Genomic DNA, 12875 nt, shown 5'->3' on the forward strand with positions numbered 1-12875 from the left:
GCACAATTTAGATTTTAGGTTATTTGCAACATTAATTAAGTTTCACTAAGGTTCTGGCCCAGAGATATGAATAGTCTGCAGAGGGCTAAGGTTAGGAACGACATGTTGCCTGTGTTGGCACATAGCTTTGATACCATGAATCGGCATCTAAAATCTAGTAACCCTGATGTGCAGTGACTTTCTGTTGGGACACTAGGCATGCGCAGGAGTGTTTCGGAAGCCCACTATTGTGCACGCATATCTCTTCATTGAGGCCTGTGGGTTTTATATGCACAGTTGTAATGCACAGCTTTGAACTGATTTGGAGTTTTTCACTCCACTTTGGTAAATATACATTTAATGTGTAAAAACCGATTTCCACTCACTGATCCAGATGCAACCGCACATCAGTGTGTAGATTTTGCATGTCCATGTAGAAGTTTGTGCATATAATATTTTTCATTTTTTTTAAATGGCTTTATGTTACTTCCTTCCCAAGTAACTTGAAATGGCTCAGGTTACACACTACTTAATTATTGCAGTGAATAAAAGACTGAGCAAGAAATCCGGAAGTCTTCCTGATTTCAAATGCCACTTCTGCTAGGAACGCACTAAAGGGCCGTAGGCAAAACACTCTCCTTTTCATTTTTTTCTGTCTCCCATCCCATGCAACCATAGTATGGGGATAATACTGAGCTACCTCACAGGGTGGTTGTTGTTGTTTTGTAACCCAGAAGTACAATAGGCTGGAGGATCCAAACTATGGGTTTGTCCTTCTGCTCACAGATGACTTCAGTGAATGGAAGGGAACTGACCTATTTTCAAGTTCAGTAGCACCTTAAAGATCAATAAATCCCTTCATCTGCTTTGACTCTCAAAAGCTTATACCTTGAAATTGTTCTTAGTCTTTAAGGTGCTTCTGGACTCACATCTTGCTGTTCTGCTGCAGTCCAACATGGCTACCTACCTGAACCTGATCTATTTGAATCATTTTGAAAGCACTAGATCAATGTGCTCGTAACCCACTCAGCAATGAAATATGTCTTGGGACAGTCACACACTTTCAGCTTAAGCTACATACAAAGTTTTTGTAAGGATAAAATAATGAGGAGCTCAGTGTTATTTCTTTGAAGGAAGGGTAAATATGATAAATCTTCATAAATAGCTTTAAAATCAATAATTACTTGATGATAAATACTTATGAAACATGAGTTCAAAGTATGTGTTTGGTACTTTTGGTAGTGGCGGAAAGTGACATGATGACCCCTGCTGGGGTTTTGAAGCCAAGAGACTAAGGGCCAAGCTACAAGTGATGAATGACACTTGAACGGCAAGTGAACATACTCACATGTATTCCTCCCTGTTCACTTGCGCTCCACTTGATCACATGGGCGCAAGTGGAGCACAAGTGGAGCGCAAGTGAACAGGGAGGAATACATGTGAGTCTGTTCACTTGCCGTTCAAGTATCATTTGTCACTTGTAGCTTGGCCCTACCAAAGGTGGTTTTGCCTGGTCTTCTTTGGAGGTCTCCCATCCAGTTACTAACCAAGGCCAACCCTGCTTAGCTTCTGAGTTCTCATGAGATTGGGCTTGCCTGGGCTAGCCATGTCAGGGCAGTAACACTTTTAGCCAGTAAATAATACAGCAGAACCCTTCATAGCCCAAACTATAACACAAAGCAAATAGCCCATTTTCAGCAGGCTATGAGTCAAAGTTCTTGGAGTTCCAGTGTATACACTTGAGAGATGCACATTCATTCTTCCATTGTCTTATGTGAGTCAGAGCATGCTGAATGTTCAACACTGGTACAGCTATTCTCCGAATGGTAGAATACAAAAAAAGTGCCTTTAAATGCATTGATTTCTGTGTGTGCACATCAAAGACTTATATATATCACAAAGTAGTTGGATTGTGATGTATAGAGCTAGCATATTTTTCTACAGTGGCATTTGGAATATACGGAAGCAGCATTAATGTATTTTGCTTAAAATTTACTTTGGAGATTTCAAAACTAAACAACTTCAGTGCTTAAAAAGAATATGGTTGGAATCCTAAGGACAATTTCCTGGGAGCAAGCTCCATCGAATAAAATGGGACAGACTTATTTATAGATCTGCATAAGATTGCTCCTTTTGTGTTAAATACTCTACAAAATGAATAATTGGTCCTATCAGGTAGCTGAGGCACATAGAAAACTCCAGGGAGGCTTGCAAAATGTTCAGTGCATATTTGACATGTGAAGATTAATCTGATTTAATGGCATGGATCTGGAACATAGAGAATTGAGAAACTTCAGTTCCTATTGTACAATGTGGGCTGCCCATCTCCTGATGAGTTTGAAAATGTTGAACATTATCAGACATCCTAAAAATAATCAAGTGAGATTTTAAAGTCAAGTTCTATTATTTTCGGAAGATTTTCTATCACTAGTACATTCGTTGTAATGTTTAAAAACTTAACATGTCATATACAAATATGGAGGAAAATTTACATCTTATCTATATGATCATTCCTGCAATACCCGTATTTAATAGTGTATTTTAGCTCAAAAAAATTTTTTTTCAGGGTTTCCAGGGAGCAGAATTGTAAGGCAAAGAGAGGTATCTTGGTCTGCATGCATTGACATACCTGTCAGTAATATTTGTGTGTGTGATTGAGGAAAAAGAAATTGGTCAGTGTAGGTTCTTTCTGCCAGTTTTCAGTACCATCCTAACCCCTTTGAACAGGGCTTAGAAGGGTGTCCTATAAAGAGTTACACCCTTCTAAGTCCGTTGAAGTCAGTGAGCTTGTAGGAGCGTAACTTTTTCTTAGGATTTCACTGATAGTATGATTTCTGTTGGAGACTACAGTAATTCCTGGTTATATACTGAGCATAGTTTAAATAGAAATTTAGTATGTATGGGAGCCAGTTTGGTGTAGTGGTTAAGAGCGTGGGACTCTAATCTGGAGAACCAAGTTTGATTCCCCACTCCTCCACTTGAGGCCAGCTGAGTGACCTTGGGTCAGTCACAGCTTCGAGGAGCTCTCTCAGCCCCACCCACCTCACAGGGTGTTTGTTGTTGTGGGGATAATAATAACATACTTCGTAAACCGCTCTGAGTGGGTGTTAAGTCATCCTGAAGGGCGGCATATAAATCGAATATTATTATTAAGCCCCAATGCCAAGAAGGGCAAGTCTGTATGCAAAGATATATTTCCAGTCCTTGACGCTTTCTCCTTTGAGAACACAAGGGGCTGGCAGAGTACCTATGAGAAGCAAATCATATTTTGGATTCAGACTAAATTTTCCAATGGCAGAATGGAAATTTCTGGCCTCCCTCCTTCTGCTGCAGATCTCAAAATGCTGCTGCTGGGAGGGGACCCTGAGGAAGAACAAACGGGGAGTCTGCAGCTGGAAGGGGGAATGGGTGGAAATTGCAGATTTGGTCTGGATCTGTCCCACAGATATTTGTGCCATTCCTCACTCTCATTCTCCAGCCCCTTTTCCTCTTAATCTTGTTAACGAGTAGCAATGTGTATGGATCTTTAGATGTGAGTATAATTACACACAGGGCTCATTTCAAGGGGGAATGCACAGGAATGCAATTCCGGCAGTTCCCCAAAGAAATCACATGTCAGGTGGCCCCGCCCACCTGATTCTCAGCCATTTGGGGCCCATTTCGAAATTGGGGCAAAAATGGCCCAGATCAGGCCTCTGACGGGTGGTGGATCACTCTCCCGCTCATCAGTGGCCGGATCCTGACCATTTTGGGCCCATTTTCAGCCATTTTCAGCCCCTTTTTGCCATTTTGGGCCCAATTTTGGCCCTGAATAGCCAGGATTGGATCCAAAACAGCCAGAATAGGTGATGTCAGGGGGTGTGGCATATGCAAATCTGTTATACTAATAACACACTTCTGGTGATGGCAAGAGGTGTGGCATATGCTAATGAGTTATGCTAATGAGTTCCTCCGGCGCTTTTTCTATGAAATGACCCCTGCCATTTTAGTCTTGTAACTAGACATGGGCACGAACCAAAAAAAATTAACGAACCAGCGGATCGTGGTTCGGTGCAGATGACGATTCCGAATTAGCGAACCACAACGAACATCTCCCGTTGCTAAACCGGTTCATGGTTCGTGGAGGCCAAAGTGGAGCGCACCAGTGTTCCCAGCGATACAGCCCTGGCACCAGAGGGAGGGAGGGACTAGAACCCTAGCCCACCACTCCCACAGACCTGAACAGATCAGGCACTGATTAATAATAATGTGAGCCCTCAGCCGAGGTGCCCACCAAGCTTGGCCCCAGGGCCTGGCAACAGCCCTGGCACCAGAGGGAAGGAGGGACTAGAGCCCTAGCCCACCACTCCCACAGACCTGACCCGATCAGGCTCTGATCAATAATCAATGTGAGCCCTTAGCCGAGGTGCCCACTGAGCTTGGCCCCAGAGCCAGGCAGCAGCCCTGGAACCAGAGGAGATAGATCCCTATCCCCCAAAGCCAAGCTCAATTGTACTCTCAGTCTCTCTTCCCAAAGGCTAGCAAGTGGCAAGCAAGAGCTCTGTCCCACTCCACTGCTCGCAGAAAGTGAAACCCAGCCTGATAGGCAGCCGTCAGAGCTGCCTATCAGGGTTTTCAGGGATGAGATTGGAGTGCCCATGGCTACAGAACACCCCCTTCCCCCTCCCTCCCCTGGGTGTCTTCTCCCAACTTGTAACTGCTTTGCAGCTCTGTGGTTGGAAGGAAGCCCTGCTGATCAAGGAAAGCTGGACTTTCATTCGGGTTTCCAGGGCGACAGAAGGCGGGCAGACAGAGCTCAGGCATTCCCCTGGCTCCATTGCCAGGGGAATAGATTGCTGGCGCCTGAGTGTCTGGCTTCCCGAACTGCACCCAAATGCAACGAACCAGGCCTCTCCTGACTGCTGGTTCCTTGGCTGTGGACAATCACGAACCGCTGGGTCATGATCACGCGATCGCCATTTTCGTGGGGTTTTGAGGTTCGCAATGCGGTTCGTACCCATCTCTACATGTAACCCACCAGTGATTTTTTTTCAAACAGGCCTTTCTCCCAAGTAAGATTCTCTCTTTTGCCAAGAAGTGAAGGTGTTCCTTCCCCCTAGTTTCAAAATAATTTCTGCTGAGTAGCAGTACAATCCTAAACAGAGTTACGTCCATTGATTGCAATGGACTTAGAAGTGGTAACTCTGCTTAAGGGGTGGCAGTGTTGGTGCGCTTGACTGACAAAGTTTCAAAATGATCTATGTCTTGTTCTGTAAACACATGCAGCACTTGGCCAGAAAGATGTAGGGATTACTTGTACAATCTTCGGTTATGAAAACAGCTCTACATATCATATATTTTAAAGTTTGGGTGGGGATTTTTTTTTTACTGTAGTAAAATCTATTCACTTAAAGCTAGTAAAGAACAGTGTTTAAAAAGCCTCATTTCAGATATCCCAGTGTGCAGTGTTCTGAAATCAGCTCTGTGATTCTGGATGATTTTTAGGAACTTGAAGGCAGTGCATCTGTCATTAGCAACAGCATGCACACTTTTCTGTCCCACTGTAATCCAGTGGTTTTGATAAGTTGTTGAAGTACTACAAACACCAGAAACCGTATTGTGACAGAAACAATACATGTTCTGCAGGGAACTAAAGGCTTGTTCAGTCTTGATGTCCTTAGTGGAAATCTCAACCTGGTAATGAGTCTTTGAGCCAAGCTACAAGTGACGCTTGAGACAGGTTGGACACTTGTCAGCTTCCCTCAAGTTTTGATGGGAAATGTAGGTGTCCTGGTCTTGCAGCTGAAATGGAGAGCCAAGCTGTAAAAACAGGACGCCTACATTTCCCATCAAAACTTGAGGTAAGCTGACAAGTGTCCAACCTGTGTAAGGCGTCACTTGTAGCTTGGCTCTCAGATTCATATACAACCTTCACTTCAAGAGTGAAGTGCTGAGTAAATGGGGATTTATTTGAACAGTTGTTCCCTTACAACGTGAACAATCTCCTTCCCCCAGGAGAAAGTAAAGGAAGTCCAAAAGTTGTAGTTGGTGGAGATTTCTCTATGGGACATGAGTGAATAGGCCCTGTGTCTCACCCTCAAATCTCATCTGTACAGTCTTATAGAAGCTATCAGTTAAACGTACTCAACACACAAGTATAGTATCCCTTTCCCCAACTTCAGTTTCAATAAAGCAGGTAGATAGGATATGACAAGCAATCATTTCCATAAAATCTGATATAAAAATTAAGGGGGGGATCCTCCCATTTTCTCCTCTGGAGTTTAATTTAATCAACACTTACAAAATCTGCCTCAAGGTTTCTTGATAGGTGTAGAATGGCTTCCAAATTATCAGCAACTACAGTAAACATTGTACATTGTGTTCAGAAATCTGAAATGCTTCTGTATCGAAGTCTGATATAGCACATTACTTTTTTTCCTTTGCTTTTGCACCATTGAAATGTTTTATACTGACTAATAAGGAAACAATATTATTTGTATGCCAGACATGTATGAAATGTAAATGGAGAGTATTTTCACAGTGTTTAGAAAGTTCAACCTCTCTTTTTAAAAAAAAAAAACTGCTGTGCGGTGTGAACTCTGTGCCAAACCTACTGCAGTGTGTAAACAAAATATCTAATTTGTATGGAAAGTGAAATGTTATATTCTTGCATGGCAAGACCTTTGATAGTCCTTCCCCCCTCCTTCATTATGGCACTTAACTATGTGAAGTCTTGCTTTATCCACATCATGGGTTTGCTTTTCTAGTTCTTAAGAGAATAACTTGCAATGTAATCAAGGGTTTTTTCCCATTTAGTGTCATATTTTTCATTTGGTTGTGAACAGTTTTCCTTTCTCTTTATTTCCATCTCTGACTTTACAATAAACATTTTGACAGTAAAAAAAACACACCTGTGGTCTTGCATAAACATTTTAACATTTAAAGTGGTGGTGGTGGGGCTTGTGAAGTGTCTGTATTAGATGTCTCCCCCTACCCTGAACTGTATCCCAGAATATCCAGCAAACACCACCGCTGTTTCGTTCTAAGTCATATTCCCTGTCTGAACTCCTCTTAATGGGTTTTGTCCTGACACAGTTACCACCTTGTTTTTTAAAAGAAACAGAAATTTGAACCACAATGTCTCTTGCAGAACTTTTTTTTAAAAAATGGCATTTTTCTTCACCTTACCTGGAAATTGATTCTTATCCACAATACCAAAATGTTGGTTCAAGCAACATCCTACTATAGCTGTGAACTTAGTGGGCAGAATCCTATGTTAGAGCTGGAAGAAAATCAGTTTAAACCCTGATTAAGGAGCCTTCCACAAACTTAAGAAGTGGCTCTTAAACTTTTGAGGAAGGCATCAAACTTTGGTTAGAGGAGTGGTAGGATATAGAGACCATTTATAACTGGGAACCGTAATGTGCATTTTGAAGTAGCAAGATGCATGAGTAACATCAGCGACAGCGTCATTCATACAACTCACACTAATTTGAAAATAGGTAGCCATAAGTGTTACAAGAATCCCTGCCAAAACTATTTTGAAGCCTAAATGTGAGCATGTATTGGACTCTCTCCCCCTGTAATTTCAAAGAAACACCAAAGTTAGTCGTCATGTGTAGGTACATGGAATACACAAATTCTTATTCCTAGCACTTTTTTTATTATTTACAAAAAGGTGCTGGTACTCATATATAAAGTTGCACTGATTTCCACCAATTCCCTCCTCAGGACCTGGGAAAGCCCCCCCCCCCCGCAAGGTGGTGATACTCAGTACGGGTCAGTACCACCAAAAAACAGCCCTATTTGTTCCAGAAGAAAAGTGTGAGAGTCTGGAATTTGCTGTCTCATTTTTGCATGAGAGCGAGTATATCTTGGTCCTGTATGGAGGTGAATGGAAGTCATAGTTTGAAACCAGGGGTCAAGTACAACTATGTCGGCAGAAATGCTCTGCTTTGGATAGAGAGGATATGGAGCCTTCATTTCTGGGAATGCTACAGAAGGAGACCAGAGGCTTATGGATCCAGAGGGATTCCTGATATCTCTTGAGGATTTTCCAGTCAGCACAGCTGGTGCTCCCAATGCAGTCCTATTTGGCCTGTGGAATACAGAACTGACCCGGACTGTGGACATGATCGCCTCTGAGCTCCCTCTCTCCTTCCACGGAGTCCAGAATGCCTCTAGGTTTACTGAGGAGCTCCAGATGATGAAACAGTTGCGCAGACAGTGCAAGTGGAGAAAAACTCAAAATGAATGCGACCAAATTATTGTGCCTATTCTGTGGTGGTGATAGCAGTGAAGCAAGCTCACTTTTCTACTACTGTTGTGTCTGGACAGTGCCGTCTGGTGAAGCTTTTCCAGGTTGTAGAAGAGCTTTTATCTCAAGCCCAACAAACATACAAGCTGGTTGTGGTTCTTTTGCAATTTTCCAGATAGAATTGCTTGTATTTGCCATGACTTGGAGCTAAGCTAAAAGAGACAACTTACACAAGGACATGCACATGAAGGGAGTCACAATGTTAGCTGGGAAGCTGAGTTTTAAAAGAGATCAGAAGGCTTTATCAATTCCCCCTCTCTACAGAGCCAGCAAAGATGGCTCCTCAGAGGGTTTGCTAATATCCTCTTTGCCTCCCCTTCTACCAGGTAAAGAGGAAATAAACCCTCTGAGGAGCCATCTTGCTGGCTCTGTAGAGAGGGGAAATTGACAGAGCCTTCAAATCTCTTTTAAAACTCAGCTTCCCAGCTAACATTGTGACTCCTTTTACATGAGCATCGTCATGTAATTCGTCTCTTGTGGTTTAGCTCTTGGACACCACAGTTGGATTGTCTCAATCCAATGTTATTGGAGCACAGTTTGGTATGGAGGACTTTCAGGTTCAAAAAGGTTGGGGGTCCCTGATCTAGACCCGTTTTAATCTGGAGTCAGGCCCAGCTGTGGGATGGAAACAGCCTTGGTTGCCCTGACTGATTACCTGAGTGCCAGGAGAGAGACAAGGGGAGTGTGTCTCAGCAGCTTCCAATACCATTGACCATGGTATCCATGCAGAGGGTTGCTGGGAGTATCAGGCACTGTGCTTCAGTGGTTCCACTCTTATTTAACAACTGATTCCTGAAGGTGGTTCTGGGAGACTGCTGCTTGGCCCCATGGCATTTATGCTATGAGGTCCTGTAGGGTTCCATCTTATCCCCCATCCTATTTAACATCTACATGAAACCACTGGCAGAGGTCATCCGGGGATTTGGGAGTGAGGTGCCACCAGTACGCAGATGTCACCCAGTTCTATTTCTCTTTAACAGCAAAGCTAGGTTGGTCTCTGGAAGTCCTGAACAGGTGCCTTGAGAAGACAAGGAGATGGATGAGGAACAATAAACTGAAGCTCACTCCAGACAAGATCGAGGTCCTGTTGGACAATGGAGACGCAGCTCAGGGACTTCAGAGTTAGTCTGTCCTGAGAGGGTTGCACCCCTTTAAGAAGTTGCTTTGTAGCTTGGGGGTGCTAGTCAATCCTAAACTATGGTTGGAAGATCAGATCTCCTCCGTGGCATGTAGTGCCTGTTACTAACTCTGGCAGGTCTGCTGTTCTCTGAAAAGTGTGATCTGATTACAGTGATCCATGCTTTGATTACACCCAGGTTAGATTACTGTAATGCACTCCGTGTGGGACTGCCTTTGAAACGGGTTCAGAAACTTCAATTGGTTCAAAATGCAGCAGCCAGGCTACTGTCAGAGGTTACAGGGATTGTATCACCCCTTTGCTGAAAGATCTGCACTGCTTCTGAGCACAATTCAAAGTGCTGTTTCTTACCTTTAAGATGGTCTACCTGAAGGTCTGTCTCTTTCCAACTATCCAGCCCACTACTTAAAATTTCACTCTCAAACTTTGCTTTCTGTGAGGTGACACAGGCGGCAACTACAGGCAGGGCATTTTCTGTGGTGGCAGCTTGCCGCTGGAATACCATGCCTCTTGAAGCTCACCTGGCGCCTACGTTACTTTCTTTAAGCACCAGGCTAAAATGCATATTTTTATCCAGGTTTTTAATTACAGGTTTTACGTCATCAACTTTTTAATAGTGGTCGTCTGTTTTATGGATAGTTTTTATCCTGCTTATGTCTCATGGCTTGTTTGTTTTTTAAATGGCTCACTTTTTATATTGGGGTTTTTAATTGTAAGCCATCTTGACCAGGATTCTGAGGAGGCAGCCTACACATGTTCTAAGCACATAATAAATGTTGAGTACCAGTAGGTTTAAGCAACTCATCACATGGCACAGAACAGAAGACTTAGCTTTTGTAAACAGACTTAAATACCTCGACTTTGCTAAGTTTCCCATGTCTGCAGCTGGTAGCTGTTTGGAAGCCTGAAATGGAATGCTGAAGTTGTGCTATTCTGGAATCAGCCTCTTCTATAACCCAAATTCAGAAAATATATCTCAGGGATGCCAGGACAGGGAAGAGATGAACACATTGAATGAAACATTGATATGAACTAATGCTTTTAATAGGGTCGCCATCATACTTATTCCTTCATCATTCATTCACATATTCTTTGGTATAGTAAATGCTCATGGAAAATGTGGATTGCCTGTCTTAGTGCGGTATAAAGCCAGAGTGGCGTAGTGGTTCAAGTATCATACTAGGATCTGGACAACTCAAATTCAAATCCTCGCTTTCATGAACCTTACTGGGTGATCTTGGGCCAGCTAGCACTTTCAGCCTAACCTACCTCACCGGATTGTTGTCAGAATAAAGCAGAAGACTGTATACACTGCCCTGAATTATTTTGAGGAACGGTGGGATGGGATCAGATGTCTTAAGTAAAATGTGCCAAGACAAAGAACACCACACTTTTACGATCCTTTTTCTTACACAGTTGCTGCCTTCCTTTGATATCATTGCATGGACTGAAGAAGATGTGGTAAGAATCCTCTAAATACTTACTCTAGCCCCTTTTTTGTTAACAAAGAAGCTTCCTCAATGATTAAGCAAAGTGTCATATTGCAAACCAAATTGTTCGCTCTGTGTCTGTTTCCCCCTACAAATGTGGAGAGGAGATTCATTACAACAATGAAGGAACAGGGAGGAGGGATATTTAAATCTTTTGGTGCTGGTTGCCTTCTCCTCAAAACTGTCCAAATACTTCCCCTCCCTGTGGAGTTCTGGCCCAAGTAAAAGCTGCCACAGGTTGGAGTAGGTTAGAATGAGGGGATGTTCAAGTGAAACATCCCCTGTCCTTGGCATCTTCAGATGTTTTGCAATGGGGAAGCTGATCTAACGCTACATACAAGTTATAGTTTGGCCTAAGCCCCATCCTCCACCCTTACTCTGGGTTTATGCATCTATATGGTTCCTCCCTCTTTTAAGCTACATATACCAGTAATGTATGGCCAGAACCATGAATCTTGAGGACAGATATGCTTGTCTATGTCATGAGAATTTTCTGATCGGCTCGTTGTGTATCATGAATATCTTCATAAACAGAAAAACCTCAGTGGTGTGTGTGTGTGTATGACTGAAAAACAGTCTCTGTACAAGAAAAAGAGATTTAAAATTAAATTACAGACCATTATTAGTCTGACTGTTGTTAGTCATTTGATAATTTGTACCCAAAATTCCATCCTTTTACACCAGCCTCCGTTTTTAAAAAGGAAAATTAAGGCTGTCGTCTTCAAATCAATTTGCACGAAGCATGTGAATATTACATTCTGTTTATTCAAGAGGAATTACTGTAGTGACCAGATTAATCCGCCCCCCCCCGGGAGGTCCATTTGGAAGTTGGATAGAGGTGGGGGGGAGGCAAAGTCCTGCCAGTAAATCCCACTGTCTTAGCTGTCACTTGGAACCCAACAACACAACACACTGTTTTCATGACTGAAACTCTTGATGGGAAATCTGACTTTGTGAAGCAGACCCATTTAGGATTGTGACAAGAGGGAGAGTTACGATCCACTGCACCAATCTCCTGTACCAATCCCCTAATTGAAAACTGTCCTTACTGGAACTTTTTTCTGGAAAACATCAGACACTTATCTTTAATTCTCCATTGGGAACTTAAAATAGTACAGGGGCATTTTTGACTGGGAAATGGACTAGAAGGGACAATGTTAAACTCCATTCTGAATTTACTTGGACTTGACCCATATGACACCCCTCCATGGCTATTTTAGTAAATCACAAGTCAGGAGTTCCAGTCATGTAAATCCAGTGACCCCTATATTTGGCCTTCAGTCCACATATTTCTTTTTCCTCTTAATTGGCAACAGGTAGATAAATGGATATGAGGCGTGAATAGGGTTGCTAGATCTGGGTTAGTAAATTCTTGGAGATTTGAGGGGTGGACCCTGGAGAGGGTGGGGTTTGGGGAAGGGAGGGATCACAGCACGGTATAATGCCATAGAGGTCACCTTCCAAAGCAGCCATTTTCTCCAGGAGAACATCTCCGTTGCCTGGAGATCAGTTGCAATTCTGGGAGATCTCCAGCCACCGCCTGGAGGCTGGCAACCCTGGGTAGGAATACTCCTTGGTGAGCCAAATTTTGCCTTAGAATCTATAATTCCTTATCTCCACTACAAGACCAATTTAATTCTGATGCAGCGTTTTCAACAACTCCTGTTCAACAAAACTTACGAGAACTGTAATTTGTACATCTTGTGTTTTTGCATTATATGTTACCTATAAAGTTTATGCAACCTAATTAATTTTTAAAACCCTCTGTCTTCTCTTCACAGTATGGTTGGATGCAACAGCTTGTTAGAAAAGGTAATGTTCTGTATGGGTTTAGTTCACAAAGTTGCCTTTTCAATCACCAAGTATATGGATTTAACCAGGGCTTTTTTTCTGGGAAAAGAGGTGGTGGAACTCAGTGGGTTGCCCTCAGAGAAAATGGTCACATGGCTGGTGGCCCCCGCCCCCTGATCTC

The 12875-nt window shown here is 42.8% G+C and overlaps 1 protein-coding gene across 3 annotated transcripts in view; it reads left to right on the forward strand.

Moving 5' to 3' along the window:
• The window catches only part of MAP3K20 (mitogen-activated protein kinase kinase kinase 20), a 136712-nt gene that overhangs the window by 97110 nt on the left and 26727 nt on the right, over nucleotides 1–12875 (forward strand). For all 3 annotated transcript variants that reach the window (XM_054970460.1, XM_054970461.1, XM_054970462.1), the window contains exons 12-13: nucleotides 10830–10874; nucleotides 12685–12715. In XM_054970460.1, coding sequence (XP_054826435.1) covers nucleotides 10830–10874; nucleotides 12685–12715 — 76 coding nt within the window. The remainder of the gene's footprint in view (nucleotides 1–10829; nucleotides 10875–12684; nucleotides 12716–12875) is intronic.

The sequence above is a fragment of the Eublepharis macularius genome, chromosome 2, assembly GCF_028583425.1.
Source record: "Eublepharis macularius isolate TG4126 chromosome 2, MPM_Emac_v1.0, whole genome shotgun sequence".
Classification (NCBI taxonomy): Eukaryota; Metazoa; Chordata; class Lepidosauria; order Squamata; family Eublepharidae; genus Eublepharis; species Eublepharis macularius.